Consider the following 13620-nt stretch of genomic DNA (forward strand, 5'->3'; position numbering starts at 1 on the left):
ATTCCCAACAGAGGGCCATAAGAGTAAATTTTTCGTTGGGCCTATTTAAATTAATCATACAATTATTCAACGGTGGTGGTTTTGGTTGGGCCGTGGTTGGGCCTATACACATTTGTTTGATGGTTGGTTAATTGTTACATTTGGCCGTACGATTTGCTGGAGGGCCCTCGACAAAGGCCCTCCCGAAGATTCCCAACAGAGGGCCATTAGAGTAATTTCTTCGTTGGGCCTATTTAAATAAATCATACAATTATTCAACGGTGGTGGTTTTGGTTGGGCCGTGGTTGGGACTATACACATTTGTTTGATGGTTGGTTAATTGTTACATTTGGCCGTATGGCTTGCTGTAGGGCCAACTGCAAAAAAATAAAAAAGGGCAATTTTTGTCGTTGTGCTTCTGTTTGCAAATTCAACAATTACCCAACGGCAAGTCAGGTAGGTCGGTAGGTAGTCGTGCACCAGGTTGAAGGCCCAACACAGCTTGTCCCACAAAGGGCCAACATTGTAACTTTAACGTTGGGCCTTGTGTAGGATTCTTACAATACTACCGTAGCGTAGGTACATAGTTGTGTAATTTATAGTGTGCCTACAGTCTAATTATGTAATGGGCTTTTGTTTACGAGTCCTACAGTTACCCTACGTTAAGTAAGTGGTTGTGTAATACGACGTTGGGCCTTTGCTGATAAATATCACAATTACACTATGGTAGGCATTGGTTGTATCCACATGAAGGCCCTAGGCAGCAGTTGTTATTAATCTTCTCTGTATCGTTCCAATTTTAGTATATGTACTGCCGAAGCAAGTACACTTACTATACACTCTAATTTGTATATATACTAACCGCACTTCGAAACTTCGTAAGCGAGATTTATGTTTTTTGAGATTTAAATTGAGAAAATGTTGGTAAAATACAATTTTTTAAATGTATGTATAAATTTTATAGTTATAGAGCTATTAGATTTATAAGTTACTTTTAAAAAATATTATGATAATATCCGGAATAATCGAGAAAATAACTATAACTTCGATGTTTGGAGACAGTAACGCCATCTAGTGACGCCACAAGCAAACTCAACTGGTATTGTTGGGCATCAGTACCACAGCCAATGTTGGTAAATGCGATATTTGTGCTCACTGGGCCAACGAATGTTATCGTTGTTTAGCCACCGGTACCAAAATACACAAAGGCCCATTGTTAGGCGTCAGTGCCACAGCCAATGTTGGTAAATGCGATATTTGTCATCATTGGGCCATCGTATGATATCGTTGATTAGCCAACGTTACCAAAATAAACAAAGGCCCATTGTTGGGCATCAGTGCCACAGCCAATGTTGGTAAATGCGATATTTGTCATCATTGGGCCATCGGATGATATCGTTGATAAGCCAACGTTACCAAAATACACAAAGACCCATTGTTGGGCATCAATGCTACAGCCAATGTTGGTAAATGCAATATTTGTCGTCATTGGGCCATCGGATGATATCGTTGATTAGCCAACGTTACCAAAATAAACAAAGGCCCATTGTTGGGCATCAGTGCCACAGCCAATGTTGGTAAATGCGATATTTGTCATCATTGGGCCATAGGATGATATCGTTGATTAGCCAACGTTACCAAAATACACAAAGGCCCATTGTTGGGCATCAATGCTACAGTCAATGTTGGTGAATGCGATATTTGTCGTCATTGGGCCATCGGATGATATCGTTGATTAGCCAACGTTACCAAAATAAACAAAGGCCCGTTGTTGGGCATCAATGCTACAGCCAATGTTGGTAAATGCGATATTTGTCGTCATTGGGCCATCGGATGATATCGTTGATTAGCCAACGTTACCAAAATAAACAAAGGCCCATTGTTGGGCATCAGTGCCACAGCCAATGTTGGTAAATGCGATTTTTGTCATCATTGGGCCATCGGATGATATCGTTGATTAGCCAACGTTACCAAAATACACAAAGGCCCATTGTTGGGCATCAATGCTACAGCCAATGTTGGTAAATGAGATATTTGTCGTCATTGGGCCATCGGATGATATCGTGGATTAGCCAACGTTACCAAAATAAACAAAGGCCCATTGTTGGGCATCAATGCCACAGCCAATGTTGGTAAATGCGATATTTGTCATCATTGGGCCATCGGATGATATCGTTGATTAGCCAACGTTACCAAAATACATAAAGGCCCATTGTTGGGCATCCGTGCCACAGCCAATGTTGGTAGATGCGGTATTCGTCACCATTGGGCCAACGAATGTCATCGTTGTTTAGCGAACGGTAGCAAAATACACAAAGGCCCATTGTTGGGCATCACTGCCACTGCCAATGTTGGTAAATGCGATATATGTCATCATTGGGCCAACGAATATTATCGTTGTTTAGCCAACGGTACCAAAATACACAAAGGCCCATTGTTGGGCATCTGTGCCACAGTGAATGTTGGTAAATGCGATGGTGGGCCAATACAAAATTAATGTTGGCTACGGAACGAACCTCATCCCAACGTTTTCCCTACCGTTGGCACCGTGGGCCCCAACGAAAATGCTACTAGGGATATGGTGGTTTTGACCTTTCTTTGCAATATCCATCCCGTTGCAAGTGGTAGTGCATGACAACTATTACAGTTTATGCCAAGTACCTACACTTCGCCGTGCAGTATGATGATTTCCTGACCATACGTATCGTGTAGGATAGCACGGCATACGAAATTCCCGTCTCCTTTTGATTATTTCACGTGCATGGTAAGGTACTCAGCACGAAGATCGCTCGGCGGCCTGAGATCGATCATTGATCCTCATTGGCTACGCAACTGCGACCAATACTAATCACAGTACGAATACTCCATTCATAATAGTTATGTTATCCCAACGAACGAAGAACAGATATGGCCGGTCTACGACAATTTCCAATTCAGGGCGCGGGTCCCATTCTATACCTGAAAAATCATAAAAGTAACACATGAAGAAATTCTATTGTAAATTTCAGAGTGCTGTTCGATCAAGCAGAAGTCGCCTAGTTTAAAATCACGAATAGGAAATGGTAACAACATAATATTATAGGTACATTACCATCGTCTTTGAACGCGTTTCGACCGGCCTCTGCCCAGAACATGAGCCGCTGTACGGCATGGGACAGCCTCATGGGCTGGCAGTTAGTTCCATTCGTTATCAAACTTTGCATGCCCATCTGGAAATTGTATAGATCTTGCATTTAGTACCTATCTATTATTTTAACAGTTTCATGTACCTATAGGTAGTTTCAGGTATCTGTTCTGTGTTTGTCATTTTAAACTATAATTTTAAGAGCCATCCAGTGAGTTAATACTTATCTTACTTATCTATGTAAAAAATAAATCGTTTTCCGAAAGCTTGGAAAATTGGGAACTACGATACGATGCCACAGACAGACACATATGGGGTCATCAATTAATTACATCACACGTTTAGGGGGAGGGAGGGGGTCAAGAAAATGTGACATATTGTGACATGGGGGAGGGGGGAGACACAAACTTTGTGACGTCACTTTAACTTCATCAGGAACCGAAAATTTATTTAAATTAATTTATTCGCTGTACATTTAAATAACAAGTTTTTAAAACTATAATCGTTTTTGTTCGTTTAATTTTCTAAACTAAGCAGTTTTGGGTTATAAAATTACTAATATTTATATCGTCAAAAATATTTTGATAAAATATTAATAATACTTAGGTACTTACTTAATTCGATTTGGCGATTTCGTAGAAAAAATGTGACGTCACACTAGGGGGGGAGAGGTTTGCCAAATGTGACCAAGTGTGACAAGGAGGGGGAGAGGGGTAAAAAAAACCTAGAAATTCGTGTGACGTAATTAATGGATGACCCCTATTAGGTAAACTATAGTAGGTACCTACCCAAGGGAAGAAGAGTGGGAGGCAAATAGGCGGCTTACTAAATCGATGAAACTGCACGAAAGTAAATATGGGACAATCTTAGTCTTACACAAATCTACTTAGTCTCACAGTAAGCTCAATAAGGCTTGTATTGCGGGTATCTATACCTGTGATAATATATAATAGGTAGGTAGATACATGTACGAGTTCACAAACACCTCTTAGATCCGAGTAAATATGTTTTTGGAACTGCCGCTTGTAAAGATGTTGGCATATAACTACTTATATATGGTCGTTTCTCAAAAAGTTGGCACCGCCAGGTTAACGTTAACGTTTTTCAAACATTTTGCATTTTCGCATTTTTTTTTATTGGGATCGTTAAAAGGCAACTTTAACTATTAGAAAATGTGGAAGGGAAGCAATTCCTTCAATTAGTTTAGGAGATATAGGCGTTTGAAATTCAGGTTAATGATATCAAGGACAGGTGAAAGATATTTTGTCTCCAGGTTATCGATAGTAGAAGCAGGTTATCGAGAAATAAGTACAAATTCCAATGAAAATATTGACAGGTTATCGAGAGGCGTCATTAACCTGTGTCCGTTGCCGTTAACCTGGTTTCTTGTCATCGTTCACCTGTAATGAGTGTCATCCACCTGTCCACCACATCATTTTCAATGCCTTCTAAAAATAATCGAAAAATGTGTCATCTTCTGTAAAAAGGGACCTTATTGTCCACCATGATGATTAAAATTTTGGATTCTGACCCACCTCACCTTCGATTCGATTCCCAATTTAACAACAAGTTTCTGTGAATAAGTAAACATTCAATCTTACTGTCTATTCACCCTGGCAGTACCTAGTGGAACTCAGGTTTGGTGCAACATAGGCACATGCAGTTTTGGTCATCCAACTCGTATTGGTGAGCACTTGGGAGAGCAGAACTCAAGATAGAGCTGATGCTGGACCATCGCAGTACCTAGTGGAACTCAGGTTTGATGCAACATAGACACACGCTGTTTTGGTCATTCGACACGTCTTCATGAGGACTTGGGAGGGCAGTACCCAAGATAGAGCTGATGCTGAACCCTCGCAGTACCTAGTGGAACTCAGGTTTGGTGCAACATAGACACACGCTGTTTTGGTCATTCGACACGTCTTGATGAGGACTTGGGAGGGCAGTACCCAAGATACAGCTGATGCTGAACCCTCGCAGCACCTAGTGGAACTCAGGTTTGGTGCAACATAGACACACGCTGTTTTGGTCATTCGACACGTTTTGATGAGGACTTGGGAGGGCAGTACCCAAGATCGAGCTGATGCTGAACCCTCGCAGCACCTAGTGGAACTCGGGTTTGGTGCAACATAGACATACGCTGTTTTGGTCATCCAACACGTCTTGATGAGCACTTGGAAGAGCAGTATCCAAGATAGAGCTGATGCTGAACCCTCGCAGTAACTAGTGGAACTCAGGTTTGGTGCAACATAGACACACGCTATTTTGGTCATTCGACACGTTTTGATGAGGACTTGGGAGGGCAGTACCCAAGATAGAGCTGAACCCTCGCAGCACCTAGTGGAACTCAGGTTTGGTGCAACATAGACACATGCTGTTTTGATCATCCAACACGTCTTGATGAGCACTTGGAAGAGCAATACCCAAGATAGAGCTGATGCTGAACCCTCAAAGCACCAAGTGGAACTCAGGTTTGGTGCAACATAGACACACACTGTTTTGGTCATCCAACACGTCTTGATGAGCACTTGAGAGAGCAGTACCCCAGATAGAGCTGATGCTGAACCCTCGCAGTACCTAGTGGAACTCAGTTTTGGTGCAACATAGACACACGCTGTTCTGGTCATTCGACACGTCTTGATGAGGACTTGGGAGGGCAGTACCCAAGATAGAGCTGATGCTGAACCCTCGCAGCACGTAGTGGAACTCAGGTTTGGTGCAACATAGACACACGCTGTTTTGGTCATCCAACACGTCATGATGAGCACTTGGAAGAGCAGTATCCAAGATAGAGCTGATGCTGAACCCTCGCAGTAACTAGTGGAACTCAGGTTTGGTGCAACATAGACACACGCTGTTTTGGTCATTCGACACGTCTTGATGAGGACTTAGGAGGGCAGTACCCAAGATACAGCTGATGCTGAACCCTCGCAACACCTAGTGGAACTCAGGTTTGGTGCAACATAGACACACGCTGTTTTGGTCATTCGACACGTCTCGATGAGGACTTGGGAGAGCAGTACCCAAGATAGAGCTGATGTTGAACCCTCGCAGTACCTAGTGGAACTCAGGTTTGGTGCAAGGTCAGGTTAGGTCCGGGTTCAGGTTCAGATAAGAGCCGGGATCCAGGTCCAGGTCCGACTCCGGGTTTGAGTCTAGGTCCGGGTCTGAGTCACAGTCCGGGTCCGAGTCCGGGCCCGAGTCTGGGTCCGGGTCCCAGCCCCAGTCCCAATCCAAGTCAAAATCTAAATCGCCAAACGTGTACTATGCATCGTTGAAGAGTTCTGTTCTAATCATCATCAGCAGTTCCACTTCATCAAATGCGACAGTTTTTAATGAAAATGCTTGATTTTCTGATGTAAATCCAAAAGTCACTATACGCATGCCTTTAAGGTTTGAGGAGTTCCCTCGATTCTTCATGGATCCCATCATCAGAACTCGAGATTGACAAAAATGCAGCTTATAAACTTATCTTGCTTAACAAACATAACGAAGAGGACAAATCGCCAAACGTGAACTATGCATCGTTGAAGAGTTCCGTTCTGATCTTCATCAGCAGTTCCACTTCATCCAATGTCACTTTTGTGAATGTATATGCTTGATTTGTAAATAAAAACACAAAGTCACTATATGTATGCCTTTAAGATTTGAGGAGTTCCCTCGATTCCTCATGGATCCCATCATCAGAACTCGAGATTGACAAAAATGCAGCTTATAAACTTATCTTGCTTAACAAACATAACGAAGAGGACAAATCGCCAAACGTGAACTATGCGTCGTTGAAGAGTTTCGTTCTGATCTTCATCAGCAGTTCCACTTCATCCAATGTCACTTTTGTGAATGTATATGCTTGATTTGTAAATAAAAACACAAAAATCACTATATGTATGCCTTTAAGATTTGAGGAGCTCCCTCGATTTTTCATAGATCCCATCATCAGAACTGGGTTTTGACAAGAACGGGACTAATCTGCATGTACTTATACTTTTTACAAAACATTTTAATATATGTCTAAAACTAAAAACCCTCATAAGGTACCTTTTCCCGTGGGGCGTCACAAATCTAGTTTGAGTATATGTAACGTGGATTTTAAATAATTATCGATCACCTGTCATATGGCAGGTGAAGGACGCTTCGTTCACCTGCCATTGCATCATTCACCTGACTTTTTTGGACAGGTTAACGAGACTTAAGACAAAAGTACAAAAATTTCAATAATATGCAGCTTTAACAGACAGAATAGTTTTTATTCCTAAATTAACACACAAAAGCGATATAACCGCTATATAATTATATAGTTACGAGTATTTGTTGTGGTATCAGTGACATTAACCTGCCGCAAAATCTCATCCACCTGGCAGTTTTAGCCAGGTGGACGATATGCAGGTGATGGGGAAAATGGCAGTTATATCGCGAATACACAAAATGTATTAGCTTGATGAACTCCATACTTAGGCATATAAAACAAAACTATTGTTTACGTTACATATCTTGATAGTAATGCGATAGGTTACATAATTAGCAAGATATCGACTCCAGGATAAAGAGTACTTACCCATTACAAACTCCAATTTCCGATACTTTGTCGTTTGTGTTTTATTTGCGAAGCACAATAACCACGTCTTCGTCCTACCAGGTGATAGCTGATGAGTGACGGCTTCAGCTCGTGCGGAGTGAGACGGGAAAGGTGCGGTGGGGGTTATACAATCGTCGTGAATGTGACGCGCCAGGTGACTGTTAAGAATTGCCTTGGACAAACTTTGAAGCCGAATAACTTAAAATATAAGTATAATATTGTTATGCGATAGTAATACTTTAAAACTTAAGGATATATGTTAATAAAATACGGTAATGCCGTTAAATTAAGTTAATATTTTGTGTGGTTTTCATAGCTCGGAACATCAGTACCTCGCGTTGGGACACGGCAGGTTAACGGATAAACGTAGTTACAATATTTTTTTTTGTAATCAATATTTATTATTTTTTTTTTAAAGTATTAGGCCTCTGTGTAAAAAGTCTCTCTAAATATGTATTAATTTTTTATATATAAAAATAGTACATAACGAAAAAAAAGTTCTAACATAAACCTATTTACAGGTGGCGGTGCCAACTTTTTGAGAAACGACCATATACAGTCAGCCTGCATAGAAATTTGTATGCAAAGGTGCTAAACTGTAACCTATTGCTGACTACGTAAAAATATTATTAACTCAGGATCAAAATATGATGAACACACAAACAAAATCCCTTCTCGGGATTTGAATTCGGGACCGCCAGCTTCGTAGGCAGGGACACTAGGTAGCGATTATAGGTAGTTGTCGAGCCCAAGAGGGGATTCAATTATAGCATCAAGTGTGATAAAGCAAAGAGAACACAAACAAGGCTGCGTTAACTAGTAAAAGGAACTTACATCTTGTAGTTTATTAGGCAGCAATAAAGTCATGCGCAACGTGTAGAGCGGTAGTGTGACGGCTACCCTCATGGTGTGCATAACGCCGACCACGGCATCCAGCCCCACGGCGGCCGCGCGCTCCACCAGCGGCCGCAGCGACGGCTCTTTGGGCACCAGTATCAGTAGCGTAAGACCCGGCGTAGAGTACGGTATCTCTATGGCCTGGAATATGAAGACATATCCCCCTGTTATTTAACGTTCATATGACGCAGAAAAGCATCCTGCATTTACCGACTTACGATAATTAATAATAAATCCCATTTGTCCCCGCCACACGTGACGGGGATATATGAGGAGACAAATGGAAAGTATTTATATGAAACGCCTATTTCCATCTGTGCCCAGCGGGGACAGATGGGAATACACCCAATTAGGCCACTGGTGCCGGTGGTGTAAGAATTTATTTATTTATTTATACCTTCAAAACTAGGTACTTATTACTTCGTTGTAGCTAGAGTACCTAAGGCCCAATGAACTGTATTCAAAACTAGATAACACTTTATTTTCGTTTCTACGAGTATAACACCACACGAGTAAACAAAAGACATTAATGTAAAATGTAAAAGTTACAGTTAATTGATAGCAGTACATCACAGATGAAAGTATAGCTTAGAACAATAAATACCTACTTACTATTAAAATTCAGATACTATCAAAATAAATCAATGCACCCATGTTATACATAAATAATCAGGCCTGAATAAAAGCGTACCTTATTATCGCGGCGTGTAAAATCTCACCATTACACGCTTATCGAGGGGGCGTAGCACCCTATCATGTTACAGCAATGGCAGGCCGGGTGTGTGCCAGCAGACGGCCAGTCATCGAATCGGATGCGGCCCAGCATGTTGCCTCGAACTTACCCCGTCCGCGCACTGGCGCTGTGGGCGTGCGTTCTCCTTGCGCGCGCGGACACGGACGACTGCCCCAACAAGAAAGAGGAGGTCACTGAAGACGCGCGTCTCCGAAAAGACCTCAAATGCGCCTACAACAGCGAGTACCGCCCCGTTCTCCACCACCAGGACACGGTCAACGTAGAGGTCGGCTTCCTACTTAAATACATTAGCTTTGATTACCTAGAAGAAACCTTCACAGTTCACAGCTGGGTGACGATGACGTGGAAAGACGAATTCTTGAAATGGAAACCTAGTGACTATGCAGGTATAAACATGACATTACTAGAGAGTCACGAAATATGGACCCCGCGACTAGCATTGTTCAACGCAGACGCCAGCAGGTACCAGTCAGATTCATTCTACACGACCTGCAAAGTGCGCAACAATGGCTCGGTGACGTGCGTGCCTCACATGGCGCACTCGGGCATCTGCCGCACGACCTTGCGTCGCTGGCCCTATGATGCCCAAAACTGCACTTTATATTTTGGATCCTGGATGCACACAGGGGAGCAGATCAACTTTACTTTTGACGCCGCCCAAGCTGTCAATACTGACGAATACCAGGATGGGCCCGGCTGGAGACTTTTGCACGTGGCTAAAAAAAGATTTCCCGGTAAATATTCCTGTTGTCCGAATGATACTTATCCGATGTTAAAATACACGTTTGTCATGCAGCGCGAAGCGGCGGGCCCTGCGGCCATCGTTGTCGTTCCTTCTATAGCCATCGTCATATTGACGTTGATATCGTTAATGTTGGATATCAAGGATAATACGAGGTTAATAGTGGCGTGTTTCAGTCTTTTCTGTCACTTTATATTTCTAACGGAAATCGGCTACGACATACCCAAGGAGAGCGCGGACACGCCCATTATTCTATTGTTCATACGAGACTCGATGGTGGTATCGCTGTTTGCGGTGTTGCTAACGCTGGTGCTGATGTCGCTGCGGACGCGCGCGTCGCCGCCGCCGACGTGGCTGCTGCGGGTGACGCGCTTCGTGGCCGCGGGCCCCGTCAAATACGCCGTCTTCACCGAGTTCGACCCTGATCGCGCCTCGGACGAGAAGGTTACGCTCTCAGAAGACGACGCCGGAACCAGTGCGGTCGAGGAACCAAAGGAAGTATCATCCTGGCTGCAACTGTCGAATATTATGAACAGCGCCGTGTTCATTGTTTCGCTGATAACTTACGCAGTGTTATTAGGCGTTTACATTCCGAGGGACCCTTATTAAATTATGATTTGTGTATCACATTATTGTTCTGTACCTATATATAGGTCGCTTTCAATATAACATGCATGTGTAATATTGTATATGGGTAATGAAATAAAACAATTGATTATTGACCTCTGTCTCCCATTCGTGCAAGTAGGAGTAGCTCATGAGGTCGTTGAGGCGAAAGTAGCGCGAAGAGCGCTTGGGCGCGTCGGGTGCGTCGCGGAAGGGCAGCGTGTCGTTGAGCAGCGTGGGCGCCGCGCGCCACGTGCCGCGCAGGTACACCGTGCCCAGCGCCGCGGCGCACACGCCCGGCTCCACCTCGTCCTCCGAGAACGTGTCGTGCATGCTGCCTCCGGAGTCTGACATCACCTTCAACAGTACACCAACCAATGTTACCAATGGTTAAGGATTTATAAAGATCCTAGAATATATAACAAATGGTTCATGCTAAAATAATCAAAATCTTACAGGGCGTTTAGTATTGATGAGTGTGTATGTAGCTTTTAGCCATCAATATGTTAATGATACTTAAGTACATATAATATTTTTAGTACCTGTTGAGTGAATATTGGCAATAATTTCTAAAAATGTCGGTCTTTTCAATAGGTAAATCCAATGCGCGGCACTTGCTCTACAAAGTAAGATTTACGTAGTGAGTAGGTAGGTAGGTACCTACTGTAATTTCTAAAAGTAGGTACCTAACAATAAATACATTTCGGCGATTGTGATTTTGCAGAGCAATATATCAAACAATAGCTGTGCGTTGTAACGGTTAGAAGTCACGTTACCATACTATTAAGGGTTTCGGTAAGTAGTGCCGTGGTTTCGTTGCCGTCGAGCCAGCTCAGCTGCAGCGGCAGGGCGCGCGCGGCGGCGCTGTGGAACGCGTCCCCGGCCGCCGCGCGCTGCACTACCAGCCGCGACGACCATCTGAATTTCAGTTCTGTGCTGGATTTTGGAAGCCATGATACTGTTCGTTCTAATATCTCGATTTTATCCTACGAACAAATATTGATAAGTATTAAACCCAGAGTTAGGTACCTACAGATTACTACAGATCACAAAACCTGGGCCGTGAAAGAGACGATTGACTTAACTGACTGAACCACTTTTTCTTAATTTAGTTAATTCCATTTTAGCACCAGATTTCATTACTATTTACATGTATAGGTATTAAACCTAGTTGATAAGTATAGAAAGTAAATTAGGCATATTAAATTCTCATGTTACTTACTGCTTCCGAAATATTTAAACCAATATATTCTTCTATTTCTCGAATTGCATTTTGGTCCATTGTAATAGATAGCGACATCAGCAAGTGGTATAGGAAAAGCCCCGATTGTAAAAAACTAATTCCATTTTCTTTCCGATTGTCTGGACTGATAGCGGTCAACTTATTGAACGCCGACTGCAAACAACAATTATATACATATTTAATATAGTTATTTAATGGCAACCAAGCTGCAGTCTTGACGTTTGAAGAATATGCAAAGGAAAAGTTGTATACTATTTCACGGTAGGTAATTTTTAATGCATACCTAGCATAAATGCGCGAATTACGGTATGACTTAGGTACCTTCCTACGTCCATATTTTACTACTCGTTCTGAAATGAAACAATTATATTTCAAACAAGCATGCAAGTAAGCATTGCATGGATCACTATTGCGACTATACGTATTTTTTACACTATGTCACAGAAAACGTATTACTAGCAGAAGAGGACTAGTTAATTAAAACGGATCCATAGCGTCAAGAATTACTGAAAAGGTAAAATAAAACAGTTCATTACTTACCAATAGAAACTTACGTTCAACTCGATCTAGTGTTTTCCTAAATATTCTAAAAAGAATGTCTCTTCTTGTTGGACTATTTTCTTGGCCAGAATTATTACTGTTGTGGGAAGACGTGTTAAATAAAGTTGTTGGGGTTGTTCCATAGTGATAATGCATTAAACTTAGCACCGAATGTGTAGTTGCCACATCCATGGGTGGGGCAGTGGTGGATGCATTCCCAGCATTTTGCACATAATCATGCTCAGTTTTATTTTGCAGCAACATTGACTTTGTGTTTGTGACCCCAAGCAATATTGGTTTTGCCTTTGTGACCCCATTACTCTTTGCATCATTCATTCTTCTTCCATTGAAAGTTTTGTTGAAATAAGATCCCGGCTTGTTAGAACTCATTTCAAGTTTAACAGAATTCTTCTGGAAAGTGATCATAGAGTCCCTCGTTTTATTTAAGCTGTTTAACGTCACAGTTGTAGTTTGAGATAAATTGTTAATCGGTGAATGTGCACTTTGTGGATGGGTAGAGACTGTAGATGTCATAAGTGATAAAAGCCTATAATGGTCCATTCGCTCTGAATGTTCTGGCAAATTAATCTTATTTACTCGCAGCATGGGGTAATTGCTGAGCGGCCATACTTGCCCATTGCGATTCATTGGCACGGTCGAATCCCATACAGGTATGATTTTGAAAGGGGTTGAGCCCGTTGCTAGCCGTGGATGGTTTATACAACACTTAGGACACGCACTGTACACGTAACAATGTTTCCATACAGATTGTGGGTACCGGTGCATTTTGGAGGGAACTATGGACCGTGCAAAAGGGTTTACAGTGAGAAGTCGTTGGCCTTTCACGACAATTAAACTTGATATGACGTAGGCCACAATTAGGAACATACGGATCCGCGAACCATGCCTGGGCGGACCGCAGGGGTACGAGTCGGTGCCCGCTCGCGAATATGGACTTGTAACGCGTGGTATCACGGCCGGCGTACTACACGCCACCGCGGCCGTCCGCATGGCTTATCTGACTGCATTCGTTTTGCCGAGAAATTGGCTAAAGTAATCTTTCATTTTGATATGCTTAATAAACGAATGCGTCATACGGTACGATGGCATGCTCCTCAGTGCTCAGTAATTTTTAAAGCATTCTTATAATTAACACTTA

The 13620-nt window shown here is 42.5% G+C and overlaps 2 protein-coding genes across 2 annotated transcripts; one reads left to right on the plus strand and one right to left on the minus strand.

Moving 5' to 3' along the window:
- Nucleotides 1-2140: 2140 nt before the first annotated feature.
- On the minus strand, nucleotides 2141-13592 carry LOC134679073 (uncharacterized). The gene is made up of 7 exons (XM_063537915.1): nucleotides 12462-13592; nucleotides 11901-12074; nucleotides 11455-11664; nucleotides 10796-11035; nucleotides 8514-8717; nucleotides 3071-3188; nucleotides 2141-2937 (listed from the first exon to the last, which is right to left on the minus strand). The coding sequence occupies exons 1-7, from the start codon at nucleotides 13470-13472 to the stop codon at nucleotides 2828-2830; spliced, it is 2067 nt and encodes a 688-aa protein (XP_063393985.1). The 5' UTR covers nucleotides 13473-13592; the 3' UTR covers nucleotides 2141-2827.
- LOC134679080 (neuronal acetylcholine receptor subunit alpha-5-like) lies at nucleotides 9319-10794 on the plus strand. Its single transcript, XM_063537926.1, has one exon. The coding sequence runs from the start codon at nucleotides 9332-9334 to the stop codon at nucleotides 10679-10681; it is 1350 nt and encodes a 449-aa protein (XP_063393996.1). The 5' UTR covers nucleotides 9319-9331; the 3' UTR covers nucleotides 10682-10794.
- Nucleotides 13593-13620: the final 28 nt, after the last annotated feature.

The sequence above is a fragment of the Cydia fagiglandana genome, chromosome Z, assembly GCF_963556715.1.
Source record: "Cydia fagiglandana chromosome Z, ilCydFagi1.1, whole genome shotgun sequence".
Classification (NCBI taxonomy): Eukaryota; Metazoa; Arthropoda; class Insecta; order Lepidoptera; family Tortricidae; genus Cydia; species Cydia fagiglandana.